Here is a 24400-nt window from a genome sequence, read left to right on the forward strand (position 1 = left end):
TGCCAACTCCTTTCTGTGCCCCACTCGTGTATTGAGTCATGTACCTATTCATCTTAGCGCTGTGATGCCTGATAGGGGCTTCCATGTGGTACTGGGGCAGGTTATAGGCCGGTAGTTGGATGGAACCAGTCCCTTCTGGGGGTTCTTGGGGATCAGGACTGAGCAGTTAGCCATTCTGGGTGTGTTTCATCCATTAGCAGCCTGCTCATTTGTGCTACCAGATGCTCATGGAGTGCAGTCAGTTTCCTCAGCCAGTAAACGGTAATTATGTCGAGGACTTGTGGTGTCCAACTTGTCCATAACGGAGAACCTTTTTTGCCACTGTGATGGTTGCTGGACCCTGTTCAGGGAGGTCTGTCTGATCTGCTCTTAGATTCACTAGCCACTGTTATGTGTTGCAGCCTTCTCCCATATGCTCTTCCAGTATTGCGCCATCTCCAGACACAAAAGTTTGGACACACCTTCTTATTTAATGTTTTTCTTAATTTTTACTACTTTCTACTAGAGATGGCATGATAACAATACCACTTTTTTTATGTCCGATACCGATACCAATATCATACATTTGGATGTCTGCCAATACCGATATGAATCAGATATAGTGTATTTTATAATCAATAAAACTGTCTTTTTTAATATCTTGCTGCATTTTGTAAAAGTTCTGTCATGGCAAATGGGATGAGCCGTGAGGAGAAAATAAATGAGGCAGGCACTTGCTGAGATGTGAAGGTGGTTTATTGTAAAATAAAGCACAAGGTGAAAAATGGCAAAATGGAACTAAAGATAATCTAAGCTGGGAAAAACTAAACTACTAAACAGCAAACATGAACACGAACATGAAGGAGGGTGAGCAGAGGCATATGAAGGTGGATGGCAGGGAAAACACACGGAGAATACACAGTTAAATCACAGATAGACCAGCGACTAGTACACAAGTAGAAACAACTTAAATACACACAGGAGAACACAGGGAGATTACACACAGGTGGGGAACACAGAAGGAAGTAACTGACAAGACGAGACAGGGGAAGCAAAACTGAATACACTCACATGACACACAGACCTTCACAGTAAAACAGGAAACAAGAAACAGAAACAAGGACGCTGACTTGACGCTGAACTAAACCGTTAAACAGAATAAACTGAAACATAGAAAATAATATTCAAAACAGGATAACAAAAGAATCAGAACATAAATCATAATACAGAAGAATACCAAAACATAAGAAACTGAAAATGCTGGGTCAAAATGAACCACAACCCTGACAAGTTCATACTCAAATTTTAAAAAACAAAACACTACTGCTATTCTGGTATACCTGTATGCTAAAAATACACTGCACACAAAATATTTCATAGTTCAGCAATACTGATCAATCTAATAAACCTTTTTCCCAAAGGAAAAAATAAGTTAAATACCAGCTTACCTCTGGCGTCCAGGGCATAATTGGCCGCTTTTGACGACTTTTGATTTTACCTCTATGTTTCACCTTTAAAAACTGTTTATATTGCCTTATTTGGTATCATTATTTTCAGCACAACCTCTAAGATCTGAAATGTGAGTTATTTTTTCGTTTTGACATACTATATTTACGCAATTAAAATGTAAATTTAGACAAAAAAATTAAAATCCAAGTAGAAAACAAGTTATATTTTTTACAGTAAAAACCACAAACATGTTTAATGGAGCATTTTCATAACTTACAATGCAAATAGAAATTGTACATTTCTAAAAAATTATGCACACGTTTTACAAACAACAAAGTTATATGGAACTATTTACCTAAAAATGCAGCCAAGGCCTCAGGCGTTTTTTATATAACCATTTAAATCTATTTACAGAACAATCAGGTGTTCTGCATCAAATAAGAAGGCACAAAAATTACTTGTGCCACTCCAAAAAAAATGTTTCTGTCCACTATAAGACAGAGGAGAACACCACTGGCCTAAACCCTGCAGGTCTGTCAACAGGAGCTGTATCAGTCCAGTTTTACATGTGGAGACAGCATTTACACTGGAATTTGCCTTTAGTGGCTTTTTTTGGAGCAAATGTGACATCCATCAGTGTAACTGACACACAAAACAAAACAATGACTACACCACACACTAACTATAGCCTCGCTAAATGTCACTAATGTCTCACAAAAACTCGCTTTCACTCTTTCTTTCTTTCTTTCTTTCTTTCTTTCTTTCTTTCGCTCGCCCGCTTTCTCTCGTGGCATCTGCTGCAGTCGTTTTGCTGCTTGTTTCCTCTTTGTGGTGCAAAGTGGGCGATAAACAAACAAGAGAGACGGACTTGTGACAGAAAAGCCGATCATTGATCATTTTCATGACTGAAGTAGCAGCAGGAGAGAGAGAGGCAGTCGCTCCATATATCGGTTGTTAAGCTTAACGCAGGAATGCTTTACAAACATTCAGAGATGAACTTACACACTTGCTTTACTTCTCAGGGATAGCTATCTCGGAGATGAAATGCCGGTTTGGAAGCACGTAGGTACACCCTGGACAGGTTAGGGTACAGAGACAGACAACCATTTGAAGTCACACTGAACCAGCATGGCTACCAGGACAATGACCCCAAACACACCTCCAGCCTGTGTAAGGCCTATTTGACCAAGAAGGAGAGTGATGGAATGCTGTGCCAGATGGCCTGGCCTCCACATTCACTTGATCTAAACCAAATTGAAATGGTTTGGAGTGACATGCGCAGCAGAGTGAAGGCAAAGGCGCCTACAAGTGCTCAGCATCTCTGGGAACTGCTTCAAGACTGTTGGAAAACCATTTTCTGTTTTATTAGATACCTCATGAAGCTTATTGGGAGAATGCCAAGAGTGTGCAAAGCAGTAATCAAAGCAAAGGGTGGCTATTTTGAAGAATAAAACATGTTTTGAGTAATTTCACACTTTTTTGTTTACTAGATTATTCCATATGTGTTCATTCATAGTTTTGTTAAAAACCTAATAATAGTTCAAAACCTGCTAACACTAGCGTGCTTTTGTGCTCACATTGGCTCAGCTTGTATTCAGCAGTTTCAGTCTAAAGCACAAGACAGCTAAGGCTGATGGTAATTTAAGTATTTTGGTAGGTAATTGTACCAGTTAATAATTTGCATAAGGACATATCTGCATATTTCATCATCCCTTCTTTTTCATTTTAGCATTTTTAGATGTACACATGTATATGTATACATATAACCACTAGCACTGCTGTTATATTTATTATGGATGTTGCTGCTATTTTGTTTTCCACACGGTCATCCAAATGTTAAAACTCTGGTCTCTGGCTCTGTCTTCTCTCCCACTGTGACAGCACGTGTCCTGTTTACCAAACATTATCTCATACCTGCATTTGTATTTACGCTGTGCTTCTTTCTTCACTTGTAATTAGTGTGCTACAGGATAGGACTGGCTTTGCTTGGGGCCATGAATCAGATTCAGGAAGGTGTGGAACAGGTTTAAAGAGCGATAACGATGTCAACTCGTGTTCAGACCTGACAGAGCTGCGTTCCCTCAACAGCATAAAGGTAGGAAGAGAATCTTTTGTGGTTTAGAGATTCAAGAACAAAAAGGATCAAAGATTATATATATTTTACCTTTGAGTGGTTTTAAATTTAAGTACAATTAAGTAATTGAAAAGTGTGTTTCCTGAGGAGCTTCTCATGTATGTTTGTAAAACCTTGAGTTTGTCTTAAGTGAAAATGATTTGCTATACTGTGATCAACTTTAGTCATTCAGATACTGTGACTGCAAATGTTCTTGATAATAAGGACTATTTTGAAAGTTAAAAACTGCCTTCTTCAATCTCTTCTCTTGTGAACTGACCAGTCTGTCAACATTTCCTTCCTGTTTTGACTACACAGCTCTCTGTCTCTTTGAAAACCTGTTCTATAATCCTGACATCAAGTCACTCTGCTGTCAGAATATTTGAAATGATAAGCGTGGTTGTAGATCAGGGTCCTGGTGTCTTTATTTATACAACAGCTTCTGTTACAGCTGAGTTACTGAGAACAGCCTGCCTGAACTTTACTATTCAGGTGCTCACTGCCCAAACTGTATTTCTAATTAAAGAAATTAATTATTATTTGAGGGAAACAAAACGGGCAGCACGGTGGCACGGTGGTTAGCACTGTTGCCGCACAGCAAGAAGGTCCTGAGTTCAATTCCACCATCAGGCCGGGGTCTTTCTGTGTGGAGTTTGCATGTTCTCCCCGTGTTTGCGTGGGTTCTCTCCGGGTACTCCGGCTTCCTCCCACCGTCCAAAGACATGCAGCTTGTGGGGATAGGTTAATTGATTAATCCAAATTGTCACTAGGTGTGAATGTGAGTGTGAATGGTTGTCTGTCCCTGTGTGTTAGCCCTGCGACAGACTGGCGACCTGTCCAGGGTGTACCCCGCCTTTCGCCCTATGACAGCTGGGATAGGCTCCAGCGCCCCCCGCGACCCTGAAAAGGATAAGCGGAAGCGAATGGATGGATGGAAACAAAATGGTAGTTCAGTGAGATTATCAGTCTGTGGAACATTTTCATTCTTCTTAAGAATTTTCCGGTAAGGAATCTACGGTATTACTCAAGAGTGGTAACGCCCTTCCAGGGAATATTTTTTTTAACTGAAGTTTATGTCTGACAGTCTGCTGACACCAATGAATGTTAGGTTGAAAGGTGAGTGAGAGCAGTTTTTCAGTCTCAGTTTGTTTGTGATTACGTTCGAAATCTCAGTGAGATCTGAAAAAGGTAAACACATTTTATTTGCTGTAAGTTAAAATGGCAATACGCTAAACATAAATATAGTCAGTGCTGTTTAAATGACCTGAGTTTATTTGCTTTTTACTTTTACTTTTATTTATCAAGCAATATCTCTAGATAGTTACTGCTATGTTAGCTACTAATATTTGATATTTAATCTTGATCATTAAGGATACTCACAATGTGGTTTAAGAACCATATTAGTCATATTTAATAATAATAAGTCATATTTTATAGTCCTTAAAATAACCTTGCTGTCCTGAATTGCTTTACTGAATTGTTGTTTTATCAATGTCTAAAGTGGAAAGTACCAAAAGTCACAGCAGCTAGTACCAGAAACAGAACAGAGTGATTTCAAGATCATCAAAAGCACTGAAAGTACAGGGTATTACTCACAATCATTCTCCACCAAACATAAATATTTACTGGCTTGTATTACAATTACTCACGCTTATATCATATAACTAAACATTGTAGTTGTCACCAAACCTGAATATACTACAGAAACTCTATTTCTATTATGTCCTTGTTATCAATTCTATCATTCTTTGTTTTGTGAGTAAAATGACCCTCCTCTCACTCTAAGGCTCTCACAGCGTCTCCTAGATGGCGTACTCCACCAGTACCCTTGCAGAGGGCTGTTTTGGGAAAGTGTACAAGGAGAAGTACAATGATACCTGGGCTGCTATTAAGAAAGTTCCTCAACATCTCATCAGCTGGAAGGATCTGGAGAGAGAGAGTGAAGTGTACAAGTAAGCATATTAAGCATGGTTAATATTTTCAAAGACAAAAACAGCAATATGACATTATTACAAAACATAGTTGTATAAAATATATGGCAGACGGTGTAATTGCTGACAGACATTTAATACTTTTTTGCTTGCTTTTAACTAAATGTAACTGTTTATGCTCATATGCTTTTTATTGCTAAACAGAGAAAACTATCATTCTGCATGTTTTTTATAGGCAAAAAGCATGTTCTTTATGCATTAACAGTCACATCACTGATAATTGATTTAAAGCTGGTTACATAGTTCCCCAGTAAGTATTTATTTCATACCTTCTATTTACTACATATTAGCATTGTCATTTCTGGGCTATAACCAAAGAGCATCATGGTGTAAACCATAATATTAAAAAATGTGAATTGCACAAACACCTACTGGCCAAGACTTGTCGGCCTCTACACTCAGAACTGCCTTAAACTCTCTCCACAAAGTGCTTGAAACATTGCTCAGAGATTTTTGTTGATATTGGCATCATAGCTTCACACATGTGCTGCAGATCTTTACTTGCATGATCAAAATCTCCTTTTGCACCACAACCTCGAGGTGCTTTGAGAAAAAAAACTGAGTTCTGGTCACTCTTTAGATCATCATAAAGGTATCTATCTATCTATCTATCTATCTATCTATCTATCTATCTATCTATCTATCTATCTAGTATTATGAGGTTTGTTCTTGTTACTGTAAAAGCGAGTTTTCCCTTCCCACTCTTGCCAGATACTTATTCAAAGCAAGCTCATGATTTGAATTTCTGTTGCCTACCTGCCAGCTTGAACCATTTTCCTTAGGCCTCTGATATCAACAAGGCATTTAAAGAAGGGGTAGATCAGCAGTTTCTGAAACACTGCCATCAACCAACCACCCCATTTTCAAATGTACTTTAATCAACTTTCTTCTCTATTCTGATGCTCTGTTTTATCTTCATCAGGTGGTCTTGACTATGTGTTAATTAACTGCTAAAAAATTAAAGTAATACTATTTAATAAGAGTACAGCATAAAGTCAATTAAACGTCTGGGGTATTGATATGGCCAGTTAAGTAGCAGAGGTTGTTGTTAATCAGTTTTAGCTGCTGTAGTATTAATGACATTAACAACAGCTTTACTAGAGGAGCAACAATGAGATAACACCCAAATCAGGAGTGGTTTTACAGGTGGAGGACACTGACATCTTTTTCCTCTTTAGCATTTTTGACCAATTTTTCTTTCACAAGTTTTGCATTTAGCTAGGGTCAGTGTCACTACTGGTAGCATGAGCACTGCCAGAGTCCTACAAAATGATCTCCAGCAGGCCACTGATGTGAATGTCTCTGATTAATCAATCTGATCAATACAACCAGAAACCGACTTCATGAGAGTGGCCTGAAGGCCTGACTCATCTAGTGGCCTCTGAATCAAAACCTGAATGTTTGCACAGAATTCCCTCACCTGATGCTAGATGATCCAGGTGGTTTTGAATGTTTTAGAAAAAGAAAACGCCCAGTTTATTTTGTTTTGATTTTGTCAAAATCTTCTTTTCTCCATGACTTGTTACCACTGATCTGCAGCAAGTCAAAACATCCCAACATAGTGAGGCTTCTGGGCAAAATAACTCTTAAAGATGGAAAATGGATCATTCCACTAGAGTTTGTCTTCGGAGAGGACTTGGAGACCACCATCTTCAAGGCGTCAAAGTCTAAAATATCGGTGAGGTTACTAGAAAAAAGACAAAAGAAATGAAAGTTGAAATTAAGAAAAATTGTTTGCATGGTTTGCAGGTCACCACTGCCCTTTGACTGACTCCTTTGCTTTGCTGTGTGTTTTGTGTAGGGTATAAACCAAGAACAATTGCTGTTGTAATATTACCTATTATCTTCTGTTGTGTAACATTTTATGTATTTTAGCATGCAATTGCCTAATTTATTTCACACTTTAATAAGTAGTTTAAAGATTTCCAACTCAGGTAAGCATGAAAGTCAATGTGACCCTGGTCGTCCTAAAATTGGTCTCATATTTATTTTTACCACACAGATGACTCCAGCTAATAAAGGCACAATCATTGTCGGCATGTGTGAAGGGCTGCTTCATCTACACTCCAGAGACATTGTCCATCAAGATCTCAAGCCTGAAAACATTATGGTGAGTGGAAATTTAGATTTTTTTATCACAATGTTTCTTTTTAACATGCAGATTTGAGCATATGTCGACTCTGAATAAGTCTTATCCCTCTGGTAGGTAAAGAAGTTTTTGTCATTTGTTTGTTTTTTTCTTTTTCATTTGCAATGTCAAAGTCAACTTACGCAAGCTTTGGTTGTCTCAGAGATTAAGTAATGTAGGGCAAAGCACATGCGTCTGTCACAGTGAAACTACGAATGGTTCGTTACGCATATACTTGTCTCAAAACTTTAAAGACATACGTGTGGCTGGTATCATAAAACTGATCATGGCAAAAAAACACCATCCCATATTCTTTGTCGCTTTTCAACATCACAAGATTACAAAATGCTTTAACAACAAAACAAGCATCTGAAAAGACAGTCAGCTAAAGATCAACAGAACCAGATAAAAATAATAAAAAAAATCAATAAATAGAAAAGCTGGTAATTCTGTGCAGACTCTTCAGAGAAACTATCTCTGAGCAGAAGCTGGTTGCACATTATCCACCGTATAAAGCTGTATGAGGTGTATTTTTTTTAGTCAATATTTAATGTTTGCTGAACAATGTTTGTTCTTTAGGTGGAGCATAACACGAACAGAGCAGTAATTATTGATCTGGGACTGGCCAAGTTCTTCAGACGTGGTCTAAACTCTGCAATGGACATGGGGAACGAGGCTTACTCGGCTCCTGAGGTGCTGCAGAGGGTTAGCCAGAGAGATCAGCGTTCAGACGTCTGGGCCATGGGAAAAATCATAGCTGAGCTCTGTGCCCGGATTCGTCTGTACACACCCAGCGTCTGTCCTGACAAAATCAAGGATGTTTTAAAGGACCAACCATACTGCCCTGCTGTGTGTAGGATGGTGGAGCAGAATCCATCTCTGAGGGCCTCTATGGGCGGGGTCATTAGTGATATTCGAAGAGCTGCAGGAATGAGCATTGTCACCAACACACCCATTCAAAAAGATCATCTTAAACCACCTACACCTCACTTTAATGCCAGAAACCAGTCCCCATCACCTCCGAACAGAGATGCACATCTGCCAATCAGGGACCCATCACCAATCAATCAAGCTGCATCTCCGCTAATCAGGGACTTATCACCGATAAACCGAGGTGTTTCTCCATTTAACAGGGATCCATCACCGTTAAACAAGTTTGACATACATCAGTCACCTATGAATAAGCCTACAGGGCGGATATTTGAACGTTCTCCTAGACCAGAGATAAAACCTTTGCCTCGGACTGGAGTGCACCTTCCTCCTTCCCCACAGAGGCAAGAGGACAAGAACAAAAATCACGATCTGGCGCCGAAAGGTGGATTAGAACTCGCACAGGACCTCAGGAAAATGAAGTTGTTACACGAAGCTGCCAAGGATCTTCCCTGCAACCTGCCAACGACAGGGAGGGTGGTGGTGCGGCGTTTTGAGGAGAAAAACGGGGAAATGGGTTCATGGGAGCAGACCGAGGTGGTGACTCGTGATGGAAAGATAGTCAAGTATGATGATGTCAAGTTTAACAGCAAATGAGAGTATCTGGGAGAGTTACAAAATAGTTGTATGTTCACTCAGCTTAAAGAGTAGACTGAGTTTAGGTGCAGTAGACATTGCATGGAATGTAACAGGATATAAATTTTTTTTAAGGAATTGATTAGTTTTGAGTTATTTCCAAATTAAAACTTTCCATTAGCGTATGCTTAGTTCCAAATTTATTTTTAAAAATATCAATTTCAAGTGCAAACCTAGATGTTGTGGATTTTGGTATGCATTATGCTCACTGTAAGCTCTGTGAGTGGGACTTGTAATGAGATTATCTCCAGTTGAAAAACTGATAGTTATATATATTTTCTGTTGGCTAAAATGTGCAATGGTGATTACATATGAAATGTGTTTTGATAGTTTTGGTTAAATAAATGACTGTGAGAAATTAAGGGCAGGGAATGTGGGTGTGGTATACAGAATGGGTATGTGGTGCATTGTCTGCTTAATATGTCTGCTGTTTTTTTAACTAGTGATCTAATCTTTAAGCTGTACTGTGCATCAGAGTCTCCTGTGTCTGATAGTCGTTTTTTTTTTAATGACTGTAAAGTAAGACAAATAAATCCAGCAATCTTTATCTTTGAGTTGCTGGAACCAACAAGTGATTTGTTGCTGGGTTGATTTGATGCTATTGTGTGGCAGAAGTTCTTGCTACACTGCTCTTTACACTTCAAAGTGAACAAAGGTGATGTGTTAGTCCACACCCCGTTTACAAGAACAAGAAGAACCCGTTTTATTTTTTTTTGTAATTACTCTTGCAGTAATAAAGTACATCTTCCAATCTCATGTAGTTTTACACATCAGCATTAAAGTTGCTTTTATTGTTTATATGTGCTCTTAGCAGTCTGTGTGGATTTTTTTTCACGGCCTGAAGGGGAAAGCTCTGAGTTGAGACTGATTTACTGTCACTGGTGGGACCATTTCACATTTGGCTTCCTCCTTGAAACCGTGGCACTGTTTAGATGACCACCTGTAAAGGATCAGTGATTTGAGGTTTCTACATGAATATAAACTTAGGTCAACAACTGCCATTTGGTTTCAGTCGTTTCTACATCTGTTAACACTGCAGTCCATCTTAGCCACATGGATCAAGGAAGTGGGTTGTGTGGTTTCCTTGTAAAGCTGAGCAACTGACAACTTTTATTTATGTAGAATGTCATGTGAATTAGCAATGCTTCGTGAAGAATTACACAAGTGGTATTAAGTCCTGGTTCTGTAAGTCGTGTGTTTTTAAATATGGCATTAAATGCATATTTGTATTGTTGCCTCTTAGCTCCATTTGAGATAATGATGTGGTGCAAGATGTGGGTGAGTTAAACAAAGTTAGGTTTGGTATTATTATCACATTTATTGTAATTTTAAGATTTTCTGTTATCTCACTTCAAATGTAATTTTTTTCACAAGCACACCACAGACTGGATTAGTATGGACATGCACTCTGTATCAGTGACTGCTTTTGGCAGCCACATGAGGATATAGTATGCCCTCTTTTGGATATTTGGATAAGTGCATTTGTCTGTTTTAGTAGTAACCGATGACAGGGAGAGACAGTTTATGATTTTTGACTATAAGGTGATTGTGTCTTGCTATTTTCAATTAAAATAATCATTGCATGTCTTAAAGTACATAATACTGCCTATAAAATATTTTCAGGTAGAAATGTGATGCAAAGACAATCCACTCTAGAGACACGATGTTTGCCTTGTAATCGGAAGGTTGACGGTTCGAGCCCCGGCTTGGACAGTCTCGGTCGTTGTGTCCTTGGGCAAGACACTTCACCTGCTGGTGGTGGTCAGAGGGCCCGGTGGCGCCAGTGTCCGGCAGCCTCGCCTCTTCAGAATATTCTTCTAAAATTATTTTGGGTTACCAGAAACGGGCTTTTGGTAGTTTATGGCACTTTGTATTTAAATTTGACCATTTACATTACGCACTGTCAACACAATATTGTCTGTATTTTGTCCATGAGGATAGATCACAAATCCCCTCACAGTGCTTTTTTTTAACACAACAGTGAGTCTAATGGCCTCTGCAGAAACCAGATCTCAATCAAATAGAGCATCTTTGAGATGTGATAGAATGGGACACGCAACAAATTTCCACTGTTATATGCTATCATGTCAATATAGATCAAAATCTCTACAAAAGGTTTCCAGCACATTGTTGAATCTATGGCATGAAAAATTAAGGCGGTTCTGAAGGTAAAAGGGGATCCAATACAGGTACTAGCAAGGTGTACCTAATAAAGTGGCCCATTCAATTTAGTTCAGTTTTATTTATTTAATGCCAAATCACAACAATAGTCAACTTAAAGCCCCAATAATCCCTCTATGAGCACGCAGTTGGAGACAGCGGGAAAGAAAAACTCTTTGTTTTGTTATGTTTTGTGTCTTTTCAGCCAAGAGAGCTGAAGTAAAACAGCAGCAACAGCTAAACTAGGTGTAGCTAAGAAAGCTAATCATTCTTGTCTGCTTCTTGTCCGAAGCTCTTTCAAGCTAGGACACTTTCCCCACAAAGAATAAAATGGTGCAATGCTAGAAATGGTTTAGAAATACAGGAGAAACTTGTTAGAGGTAAATTAAGCCATAATAGAATAGAATAAAATAGAATAGCCTTTTAATGTAGCTGGACTGAGGTGAAATTTTAGCCTCTGCCTATTATCACATGGTTATTTCAATTATGTCACGCCTTTAAATGCTTGAATTATACAAGTTCCATAAATGTGATGTTGCAATTTAAAATAATTGATACATTTACATTGATTTGATTCGTCAGCCTGAAGTTGTTTACATGTTTAAATGTCTACAGTACTAAACATCAGCATTCAGGAAAGGTGTGATGCGTGCTCATTTACACTTCACAGTCTCTTTCCTTTGTAAAACCCCAGGATCAGTTGCTGTACCGCCACTATATTGAAGTCGTGTTCAGGTGATTTTATCCCGTCTTTTATCGTGTTTCTCAAGACTTCCATCCCCCGGCTGGATTTTTTCACGCTGCATGACAAGCAGTGAGCTCTTTAATAAAACAGCAGATTCATTTCTTTTAAAGCAAAAGCTTGCTTGTCCGTCGTGTTGCATCATCTTCAAAAGCAGCGTTCAACAAGGCCGCTCCACTCACTCAGTCAGCTGTGTAACCATTGCCGGGTCGGCTGTGTGATAGGGCTGATGGGTAACGAGGGGGAGAATCATAGGTCTTGGTGTGACAGATAAATACCTTTATGCTTGGGTTCATGCATTTTGAAAATTTTCCCCTGGGTAATTCGCACACACATCCACATCCAAACTTCCCACATGGACATAGTAACAAAGCCAATTACCTAACTTTACATGCACACATTGTTAAAAATAGCCTTTAGCACGCAGACACACATATATACAAATCCAGTACCCAAGACAGAGTTTCCTTGTTTTCAGGTTTTAATAGTTCTTACAAAGAAAGAAGCATAAAAAATTTATTACAATTTTTCATTTGGATGGCATGGTAGCAAGTTCCCATTCTTCCACAGCTCAACACAGTTCACAGTGAACACACTCCTCTGGTGCCACTGATATCAGATGACAAGAAAGTGCAAAGAAAATGGAGAGAAAAGATGGTTTATCAGCTGAAGTTGCTCCAAGTTGCTAAATTCATAATAATAACATATAACCACACTTGCTTGCAGGTGTATCAAAAACTGGATTTGCATGCTGAATTATATTTCATCTGAAGAAAGTTTTGGTCAATATTATCATTTGACATTAAGAAGCATTATTTAAATGGGTACAACATAGAAAGTACTCATTGATACACTGAACATATGCATCCAGTTTGTTGTGTTATACAACACCTGAAAAAGAGCTGTTTCAGATGACACTGGACAAGCAAACATCATGTAGCTAGCATACAAAATATATTATTACATGATTTTGATTTGGCAGTTTTACATCATTTGAAATTATTATTATTCTTTTTTTCTTTGTAACTTTGACCTTTGCTTCTATAGAGACAAAATCTACTTAAATCTTGCCCCTAGAGGGAAACAATCAAATGCCCTACACTGACTTTGTGCTGTTAATGCCTTTTTGTTATCTCTCAGTGCTAGCTAAACGCTGCAGTGTGGTGAAATGCAAAATTATTATAGCTTACTAAACTGAACTACAAAATAAACTAGATCTTTAGTTTAGTGTCAGTAAACCATAATTACTTTAATTTACTAAAATAAAAATAAAAACTAGAGTCTTGGAATAATATAATTAACTTATAATGATGCCTGCATGTCTCCAGTAGGACTGTGTGAAGTGCCTCAGGTAGAGGATGTGAAGACAGGCACTGTTGATATTGATACTGTTACAAATGAGTATCTAAATTGCTGCATAAATTAGCATCTGAGTATCGATCTTTTTATTTCTTTTTTTGTTTTGGGTTCTTTTTTGTACAACCCTACTCCAATCTGCACCCACACATTATCTACATGAACATGTTGTTGCTCTGTTTCATAGCTCTTTAAGACCTACACAGTTGCTCTAAATGCAAAACTAGATGGGCGCTGTGGAATACAGAAAATACTGAGAAGGAGCAAGACCCAGTACCATCTTCATTTAACCAACAGAAGACAACAGCAACAACAGATTTTTTTAAGCAAGCAAAAAGAAACACAAGAGTCAATTCGCAGGGTTGCATGAGCCATCAGCTGATAACATGGGTCATGGTGTGAGTAGATGTTGAATCGCCTTGGAAGGAATTTCAAAACTGCCCACGTACAGTATAGTCCTGAATTTGCCATTTTAAGATCTGTTCCAAAGCAATTCACTCATACTTGACCTATGTGACCTTAATGATTCACATGATGACAGGCTGGATCAGTGACTCTCTGCACTACCTCCAAGGTGACAGTCCCAAAAGGCATTAAATAACTGTGATTTCCCACCAGTAGTCTTTCAGATGATAGGTGAAACTGTCATTAAAGACCCTAAAGAAAAAAAAAAGAAGGCCAGCAGCGTTTAACATAAACACTGAAGAATGCTCAGTTACAACTAACCACAAGCTAACATTCAATTGAACCTTTTATGATGAATGTATCAAGCATTCTGCAGTGTGTGGCCAAATCTCAGCTAAGATTTGGTACCTCAAAGACAAACCAGCTTCAGCAGTACAGCTGGCATACGAGGTGACTAAGGTTTGGGTCAGTCAGTTGTGTGTCAGCCTGTAATATCAAGTCTCACAGAGTGGTGATAGATCAAGGAGTGTGATTGGTGCAAAACCAAGCTTTCATCTACTGCAGAGAGCTATAAGCAGCTGATGAAGACCATCTGTCCATCCACCCATCCATCTTCTGCCTATCCCACTTATGTGAATGGTGGGCTACACCTTGGACAGGCTGCCAATCTATCATAGGGCCATCACAGAGAGAGACTACAAAGAGACAGACCTACAACTAAATTAATATTTAATATCATTTTAATTATTTTTTGTAAGGAAGAGAACTTGGAGAGAACCCACGGAGACACAAGGAGATCATGCAAACTCCAGACAGAAATGCTCGGTTGACGAAATGTGGATGGTCTTATCTGCACATGACTCTGCAGCTGCAATGTCCAGGGCTATTTTAAGAAATGACCATATTGTAGAACTCAACCAGGCTCATGTTTGCCTTTAAACTTATGAGAGAGTCAAATAAAATAATTGAAAGAATAGGTAAAAAATACAAGCTATGCACAGCTTGCGCACACACACACACAGGTACACACACGCACACACACACACACACACACACACGTACACACACACACAAACAGATATATGCATACACGCAGGATGAGGTTCACAGCTGATTTGACATGTTTGTTTGATTTGGCTGCGTCTGCTTGAAAGTGTCACATCGGCGTCCATCTAACATGCACTCGCATCCACGCACAGTTAAGCGATCATGCGTGTAGTTCACTTACCTGATGTGACAAACATGTGTAAGTTAGGGATGCATGAGTCGTGTGTGTGTGTGTGTGTGTGTGTGTGTGTCACTGTGAGCCGCTCGCCAGCCGTCTGTCTCTTCTCATCGCACAGATACGGCGTTTCTGCTCATAGATTCTTTTCTGTCTGTTTCTAACATCTGACTTAAGGTGACACTTGTGTGGATGAGTTGAGTGGGTGTGCTTGTGTGTAACTACTCTTCATGTTTTGTGTGGAAGTGTGTCTATGTAGGTTTTTTCATAACTGAATGTTTGTAAAGGTGCACTGTTAGTCAGCAGTGTTGGTCAAGTTACTTGAAAAAGTAATCAGTAACTAATTACTGATTACTTCCCCCCAAAAGTAATCCCGTTACTTTACTGATTACTTATTTTCAAAAGTAATTAGTTACTTAGTTACTTTTTAAAAACACGATTTACAACCTGAATAGGTAATAAAGCAATAAATCTTTCAGACCAATTCTACTTTTTCTGCATAATCCATCATACAAAATGTAATCAAATAGAAAAGTCTCTTTTTAAAACTTGTTTTGCTAGTTTTAATCTTTTAACTTTATGCATCAAGCAAAAATGTAATTAAATGCACCATTCTCTGACTGGAAGAAATTTGTTTAACATTTCAACCTATTTTCTGCACATTCCAGCACATAAAATAAAACAAGTTTTTGTGTTTACACTCAGTCTTTCAAATAAATGCAAGTAAAACACAGCAGAAAATAAATAAAATCAAAGACTAGCGGTCCTGTTGCTCTATTTTCACCTGTATAGCAGGAGTGGGGTAGGCGGAGGTTTGCCCTGGTGCAGGTGTGTCGCAGCGGTCAGTGGAAGAATCCACGAGTTTGTCTGTGAATTTCCCATTCCCTGGCAGCGCACTCTGTGCTTGCTCAGAAATTTAGGGTTTTTTTTCGCTGTATAGAGAAGTTTTCTTCCCACGCAGTGAGCAGCGGATGCTAATGTTTTTGTCACTTTTTACAGAATCAAACTCAAAATAAGGTCAGTACTTCCACGCGTACTTAAACGCTGCACGCTCATGCTCTCTCCCGCACTCAATGTATTATCCATTGTTGATCTGCACACAGCTGTTGTCACGAACGTCGCACTCGCTTACGTCATTGTCATGAGACACTCGCAAAAAAATCACGGCTTTAGTAACGCAGTAACGCAGCGTGCTTACGGGAAAGTAACAGTAATCTAATGACCTTTTTTGCAATAGTAATCCCTTACTTTACTTGTTACTTGAAAAACGCAATCGGATTACAGTAACGCGTTACTGCCCATCTCTGTTAGTCAGCCCATGTTTTACTAGAATTGACTTATGATTTTAACACTAACCAGGTCATAGGGAATCCTAATTTTTCAGTTGCTTTTTGGACACAACTTAAATAGCATTATATGATAGTAAAATATCACATTTAGATTCGTTCTACTGGATTATCTGTCAGAAATAACAAGTTCAATCGGTATGAGTCTAATGGCATCATGAGACATATTCATTACCATAGACTCATCATAACAACCTCTGCTATCAGATAAAAGAGAATGGCATGAAAGTCTTCACTCAGAAACAGCATAAACAAGATTTAATATTCATGTAAACAAATAAAATGACAGCCTTCCTTAAACACTTTTGCATATTTCTGGAAACATTTCTGAAGTTCTCACCGCTGTTGATGCGCTTCTCAAAACAGCTTATGCGTAGAAAAAGACTAAAGTTAATCTGCAAAGGCGTGCAATATTTCCCAACACATCAAATTTCTGTGTCCAAATTAAGTTTTAGTGTAAATGAGCAGTAATTGCTATCCAAATCAGATGTTCTTTGACATGGTGTAACACTAAGATGGTCAAAATGTTTAGATATGCTAAATGACTAAATGAAAATGGACAGTGAATACTATTAGAGTACTTTTGGGCCTAAAACCGAATAGCCTTCAGATGGTGATTTTAAAAGCACCAGTTTTTATATTTTTCTGTGTAAAACAAAAAGAGGAACATGTATGAGATAAAAAAATCTGCAATGCTCAGACACAAAGGAAAGAAAGATATTTTGACAATTCAGATGACTGTTTTGCATGGAGTAGCTTACCTAATCACATAATTACAATATGTTCTGGTTAGTAGAACTATCAAACTCAAAATACACCATATGTTTGGATTGCAAAGACATTAACAAATAATAATTACACTGAGTGTTAAAGCATCTTGTCTTCATGAAAAAGGAGATGTTATATACCAAGAACATATCTTTCTCTCATGGTGAAAGCAATTCACTGGAGACTGACTAAAATAAAATAAAATATAAAATAAAACAACATTTTTTTTTGTTATATATCAGTTTATTCCCATATTCCCGCTTTTACTGCGCAACATGTCCCCTTTTTCAAGTACAAGTCGAGCCATCTATCGCCACTTCTCACTTTTTGTCTCTAGGGGGAGCTGTAGTACCTACTGTCAGTCTGCATCCTCCTGTGGTTCCTCCTTCTGCATCCTAGGATAACAATAAAACTAAATCACGGTGAAACAAAAGCAGTACACAGACCCACACACACATTATCACTGAAGCTGATGTCAACACACTGCGTAAAAAGCCATAAGTTGCTAAAAAAAAATCCTAACACAAACATTTGCACACTAATCTTTGTGAGGACTCTCACTGAGGTAATGCATTATCTAAATTAAACAAAATATTGTTATATTTTAACCCCCAACTCTAACCCAAAACCTGTTTTTAAGCTGAGCACTAAAACTAAGTATCAACCTTCAAACGGCCCTTTGAAGGAGTGAAAACTTGCCAAATGTCGAAATGTCTTCACTCCCAAAGTCTAAACTCGGATTGGTACACACACACACACACGATTGACACCAGCAGCCTGTTTGTGATTATAGCAGCTGAAGGTCAGTATGGCTCCTGTTACCAAGGTGACAGGAGATGACTGACGGGTGTGAGCTCAGACTGATCAGAGGTCAGTTGTGTGATTGATTCTCCTGGTCACATTTGGCACACACACACTCCTACTGACTTAAATTTGTGTTATCTGCATATGACATTGAAAATAATGTTAAGAAAGAGCTGGTCAAGGATCAGATCATGTGGTCTGTTTCGTGTCAGCTTCAGACATTCAAACAGTTAATGACGATCGAAAAAATCACATAAGCAAAACCAAATTACACAACATTGAACTGCTGCAGTTAGCAATCGGCCAGACGAGCTGAGAACTCCTGGGCAGGAGGTTTAACACTTCACTAGCTTAAATTTAAAACACCTGGATGATTTTTTTTTAAAAAATGCCGATAAAGACTGCACATCTGTTTAGAGGGAGCGCTGAGGCTTTGAATCTTTAAGGCAACAAACTGGAGCTTTAAATCATAGACAGAAGAGAGAGAGAAGAGAGTAGAAGAAAGGAGAGGAAGTTCATCTCTCTGACTTAGGTATTTTTCTAAAAGAGTCTCTGTGGTGTGTCCAGCCATGCATATCAGAGTGTGTGTGTTTGGTCTTTCTGGTTCTCAGTCGACAGCTCCTGTGATCATTAAATTCAGTTCACTTCACTTCACTTCGTTCAGACATAAATTCTCTTTACCCATTTATTCTGTTCAGGGTCACAGGAAGTGGAAGCCTATCCTACAATGGGTGGTATTCCAGGTTTCCAGCTTATCAAAAGGCTACATTCACATCTCTCCTGCAGGCTCTTAAAGATGTCCTTTCATTGAGGAGACTGGGAGTCGAGTGCTGATATTTACTTCTGTGCAACTTAACCAGCTGCACCTGAATTTATTTATTTATTTTGGTTATGTGTAGCTGGTGGAGATTTATTAGTGTCATTTTTTTTGTTTGTTTGTTGCAAAGTGTTGCAAAGAAATTATAATTTCTTCTTCTTTTTTTTCTACCAAAGAGTCTGTTGGGTAAACTATAAGAGTAATCTGCTTCAGTACTTCACACTGTCTTTGCTTTGGCCAAAAATGCCTTGTTGATACCAAAGGTCAAGGAAGCCAACAGTACCTCAAATAAGTTCTTGCTACAATCACTATAATTGGAAAATCATCTCTGAATGCAGAATACATGAAACCTTGATGTAGATCAGCTACAATGGCTACAGTTCACAGGGGCTCACCATAATCAGAAAATAGATGTTTGGAAAAATGTCTCCTGGTCTGATGAGTTTCGTAGGGTCAGGTATTTGGAATAAACTAGATGAAAGCTTGAATTCATGCTGCCTTGTATCAACAGTTCTGGATGCCTCTGATTGGGTGTGGGGGATATTTTCTTGGGATACCTTGTCTCCTTTATTATCCTCTGAGCATTGTTAACATGCCACAGTCTCTCTTCACTCTTCATGATGACAGTGTACCATATTCTGATGACTGCTTCCTGCATAAAGCTCAGATAATCTCAAACTTGTTTCTTGAACATAAAAATGAGTTCACTGTACTCAAATGGTCTCCACAGTCACCAGATCTCAATTCATTAGAGAACCTCTGAGAAACACAAGATTCGTATCATAGATGTTCAGCTGACAAATCTGCAGCAACTATGCAATACTATCATGTCAGCATGGATCTCAGAGGAATGTTTCCAGCACCTTGTTAAGTTTATGACACAAAGACAGTTCTGAAGGTCCAGCTCAGTTCTAGCAATGTACATCTCACTGGTGATGGCAATTCTATATATGTTACCATAATTTACCATAATTTTCAATATAAATAAAGGCCAGTCATGAAAGTGTCCCTTGGGGAAATTTGCATACAGCATCTGCATTTCATAAGGATTAAGCGCATGTAGGACAGGGCCCAAATATTTGCTGTACTGCTGCCATTGGCTGACCTTTAATAAGACAAGGTTCAGGAACACAGAAAATGGCCTCCTCTGGTCCTTCTCTGCTCTCAGTCACATTTAGGTGGAAGAAAAATGAACAAATTTGACCTTGTTCCGTGGCTTGCAGAAGATCTCACAATTATAGAGCCACTGGCACACTGAAGAACAGACTTGATACATGATTACTATAACACCGGTTGGCATGCAAACGAATTATAGTGGTAAAAGCACGCAGCCCTGAGGGAATCGTGTGGAAGATGAGAGCTTAGTGGACACGGTTATATTAACCTAGACCCTCTGGGATCTGTTGGTTAAGAAGTCATTGAAACCAACAGACTGTGCTAAAATCCATATTAAAATGAGATAAGAGCCTGTGTGCTGGGACACGTGGCTGAATACAATTAAAATATGAAGAAAAGTGGATTAAAACTGACACTATGGTACTATGAAACAGAAATTAGTTTGTCAGTTAAATCTGAGAGCTTACCGAAGATTTCAGAGAAACGAGGTTTGTTATTTAAGTTAAATGAAGTAAAGTAAGATTAAATAACTGAAACTTTCTATTTCTTTTCTTTTCACTGGCAGCAAGTATGAAGTGGGTCCTTGTTATTTTCGTAAAAGCTCTTTGTATTATATAACTTCAGAAAAGACACAGGGACCCAATTTCCCCATAGGGATCATTAAAGTTTTATCAAATCCTGAGTCATTGTAGAAGCAGTAAAGGAGAGGATAGAGATAAAAATACAATAAATGGAAAACAATTAAGATTTTAGCAGCATGCAATGCCATTTTTACTCAGAAGTTGAAGTTTCAAAATTTTAATGGAAAAAACTATTTTAAGCACCTCTTGATCCAGAAATAAAAGTTTGTTTCTTGGACAACGTTGCAGATAAGTGACAGTTGGAGCTCCTTGGGTATTCGGATGATTGAGATGATACTTTTTGGATTTCCTTTATCATTTCCAGAGGGGACAGTAATTATTAAGCAAAGGAGACCAAACTGTGAGTGGTTTTGACCTGAGGTATTACAAAGTAAGTGAAGATCATCCTCGGTGGACTTGCAGATATCTAAACAAAATTCATAATAAATTTTTAGTCTTACAGATAAGAGCAGTACGGTTGCCTCACAGCACGAAGGTCCTGGGTTTAAAATCCACCATCAACTGTTTTAGCCTGCATCGGGCCTTTCTGTGTGGGGTTTGCATGTTTTCCCCTTGTCTGCATTGGTTCTTTCCAGGTACTCCTCTGGGTACTCTGGCCTTCTCCCACCATCCAAAGACATGCATGGGGTTGGGTTAATTGGAGATTCTAAATTAGCTGTAGGTGTGAAAGAGAGTGTGAATGTCTCTGTGTTGGAGTAACAACCTGTCCATGGTGTACCCTGCCTTTCACCCTCTGCAAGCTGGAACAGCCCCCACTGTCCCACCAACCCTGATTTGGATAATCGGAAGAAAAATTGAAAATGGATTCATGGATAGTTTTACAGATATTTGAGTCTGTACACATTAAGTGGCAAAATGCCATTGGTATAATAGAATAGTAAAAGGTATAAGCCAGTATAGATTCAAAAGAATTGTAACCAACGCTTTTTCCTTTTGGCGCATTTTCTTTGGCTGGGGGCGACATCATTAAACCCTTAAAACAAATGCAGAATTGTTGTAAGGAGGAGGTTGTATGTTTTTGAAAATTAGATCAAATGCTGTTTTTGATTAGCAAGAACATCACCACACAAAGGTTATCCACAGAGTGTGCAGCATTAGAAGCAATTTTTCGTCTTGTTTTTGCGAAAAATGTGTTTATTGATTTTTCAGATGTTTTAAAGAGAAGTACACAAAAGAATAACACGTATAATAGGCATGCATACACACACACACATTCGCGTATGGCTATGCTGTATTTTGCTTGTCCATTTTTGGTGAACTTTGTTCAATTATCTTTCAGTGGGGAAAATCCCTAATATACATAGTTTGGGATATCGATTCAACTTAACACTTGTAATATGTGAAAATACAAAAAAGTTATTTCCAAAAACTTTGAATTTCTGAACATTCCCGTAAGCAATCCATCAGTGTGCCTTTGGCCTTACATTTAACACATATGTCTGGGATATTAAAATCAAATTTGTTTAGCAATGTTTGAGTGACATATGTTCTCATTAGCCATTTATAGTTGGGCATTGGGCAGATTGTGTTTGGACTTTCAATCAGGCTCGCTGTCATTCCTCTACGGATATTCTACATTTTAAATCTTGACACCATGCAAGTCTTTTGTTTTCTGAGGATGTTTGAGAGCCATCTCTGATGTTAATATAAAAGCGGGATATTAAGCCCTTCTTCAAGTAGTGGTTTATTAGTTTACTGAGTAATTCAGCCTTTAAAGTATTTAGTTATCCCAATATTGGGATAACAAAAATTGGAAGTTGCTGTGTCATGTAATGTATCATGGCATGATTAATGTTGCTAGATTTTTCAATGATTTTAAAAAAAAAGGAGTATGTTTAATTACATAAATGGTCACTGTTAAAAATTTAAATCAGCTAAAATGCTAAATAAATAACACATTTGTACCACATCTGCGGTAACTGCTACAGCTTTTGGTTACCGCTGGGTGTAATGGTCGCGCTGCATCTCAAAAGTCCTGAATTCGCAGTCGATTCATCAGTTTTAAGGTCTATTCTGTCCTCACTGTACTGTCAAGTGCTGTTAAACCACACAAGCATCAGCCTTGAAGGTTATAAGTAATATCTTATCTGATTCTGGGCGCACCAATATTTGTTTTGAGGAGAAATCTAAGAGTTTAAGGCAGTCCTCATACCTACAGTTCATTTGCCCTGGTCTGAATCAGTAGGTGTGCTGTAGCTTTTTCCTATGGTTTCACAAGACCACGTCCTCCAAAGAGTCTCAGAGGAGTTATTTTGGTCCACACCTGAGTACGATTATCATGTTCACATCTGCACAAACGAACTGCACCAAGGGGGCAAATGAACCAGTGTTCATTTTGAATGGACTAAATAGCAAAGGTGTAAAAACACCTTTAAATTGATTCGCTCCAGAATGCCTGACATTTTCTAGCGCAGAAGGACCATAATTCAGACGTACATGGAAGCCAGATTTATTTCACTGCTGAATAAACCCAGTCTGCTGACACGTGTGTAAGTATGTGAGTGTACGTATGTGTGTGTGTGTGTGTGTGCGTATGCTGTGAGGAAGGTGGTTGAGGACGAAGATGCTGTAAATCCACATTAGCTGCTGCTGCTTTAGCTTCACAGCCTGTTTCCCTTTTCCTGAGATTAGACAATGCAGGAGATGTGTGTGTGTGTGTGTGTGTGTGTGTGTGTGTGTGTGTGTGTGTGTGTGTGTGTGTGTGTGTGTGTGTGTGTGTGGCATGATACCTGACTGTGAGTAAAAAAAAAACAGTTTTAAGCTTCCTACATGTGTGTGTCTGTGTGCATATGTGATAATAATAATAATCCTTGTGTTTGTGTGCATGTGTGTGTACAGTATACATGTGTTGTGAATTTATGCATGTGTGTGTGCACTCCCGTGTGTGTTTGTGTGTGTGTGTGTATGTATTAGCAAGATATTTGCAGCCCTCTTACAGGCATTTTTTGAGGAGAAAAATCCCTGGTATCATATTACCCCTCCGTTTGTGAATATCCGCACATTTACATTTTCATACACAGTGTGTGATGAAGGCACTTTATCATGTGTATGTTTGCAGTTGATAAACATATCCCACGTCTTCCTCAGTGGGAATCTGAGCTGGAAAATCCCAGTCCTCTGACACAGAAATCCAGTTTTTATAATGACGAGAGGCAGCAGACACACCGCCGACTAGAATAATCAGATCAAGACAAAGAGGAGGAGGACGGTGAATTGAAAAACGTTGGAGGTCTGATTGCACTAATATTAATAAAATACATTTTGCTCATTGATACTGAGTAGCAGTGGAGGAGTTTTTTTGTATTATTAATGCTTGCTTTGTAGGTCTGATTTCAAGCATATCAGAATGACAGCAATTGTACAACCATTACTTGAATTGTGGTTGGAAAAAGCAAAAACAATCCAGAAACATCATTTTTTTTTCTGAACCCAGGTAGTTATTCGAAAGTGTCTAACAATCCCATGGTGGCATCCAGAAGTTATTACTTTGTAGAAAAGAAAATCTCTCAAATCCAGCCATTTTAATGTGAGTTTTTAGTGACTGGAATCATTGTTGTTGGACGTTTTGCGTTAAAGCCTCAGGGTTGGATTACATGGAGCCTAGGGAGCTCCGGCTTGATAGAAAGGAAGAATATAAGGCATGATGGCAATGCAATGAGCTTGACTTTGAACTAAACTTGAGTCCATAACTTTTCTGGTGCAGTAAACAGCCTCTCTATAAACTCAGGTTGCTCTATTGTTTCATAAACGTATCATTGCAGGATGCAGGTTTGACAGCATTTTTCTAAAGCTGAATT

At 38.6% G+C, this 24400-nt stretch overlaps 1 protein-coding gene and 2 long non-coding RNA genes across 5 annotated transcripts; 2 read left to right on the top strand and 1 right to left on the bottom strand.

Moving 5' to 3' along the window:
* Positions 1–544: 544 nt before the first annotated feature.
* LOC120732734 lies at positions 545–1319 on the bottom strand. The gene is made up of 2 exons (XR_005695665.1): positions 1268–1319; positions 545–661 (listed from the first exon to the last, which is right to left on the bottom strand). It is a non-coding gene; the product is annotated as an uncharacterized LOC120732734 (long non-coding RNA).
* A 2068-nt stretch (positions 1320–3387) lies between these two features.
* On the top strand, positions 3388–10030 carry zmp:0000000881 (cyclin-dependent kinase 3). Of its 3 annotated transcripts, none has more exons than XM_040030527.1 (5): positions 3388–3523; positions 5328–5493; positions 7072–7210; positions 7535–7642; positions 8240–10030. In XM_040030527.1, exons 2-5 carry the CDS (start codon positions 5348–5350, stop codon positions 9185–9187), a joined length of 1341 nt encoding a protein of 446 aa, XP_039886461.1. In that variant the 5' UTR covers positions 3388–3523; positions 5328–5347; the 3' UTR covers positions 9188–10030. The 3 variants fall into 3 exon arrangements, with proteins under 3 accessions (XP_039886461.1, XP_039886462.1, XP_039886463.1); XM_040030528.1 differs by having other exon boundaries at positions 5338–5493; XM_040030529.1 differs by lacking the exon at positions 3388–3523 and adding an exon at positions 4707–4729.
* On the top strand, positions 5500–6989 carry LOC120732733. The gene is made up of 2 exons (XR_005695664.1): positions 5500–6470; positions 6813–6989. It is a non-coding gene; the product is annotated as an uncharacterized LOC120732733 (long non-coding RNA).
* Positions 10031–24400: the final 14370 nt, after the last annotated feature.

The sequence above is a fragment of the Simochromis diagramma genome, unplaced genomic scaffold (assembly GCF_900408965.1).
Source record: "Simochromis diagramma unplaced genomic scaffold, fSimDia1.1 OVJJ01000361.1, whole genome shotgun sequence".
Classification (NCBI taxonomy): domain Eukaryota; kingdom Metazoa; phylum Chordata; class Actinopteri; order Cichliformes; family Cichlidae; genus Simochromis; species Simochromis diagramma.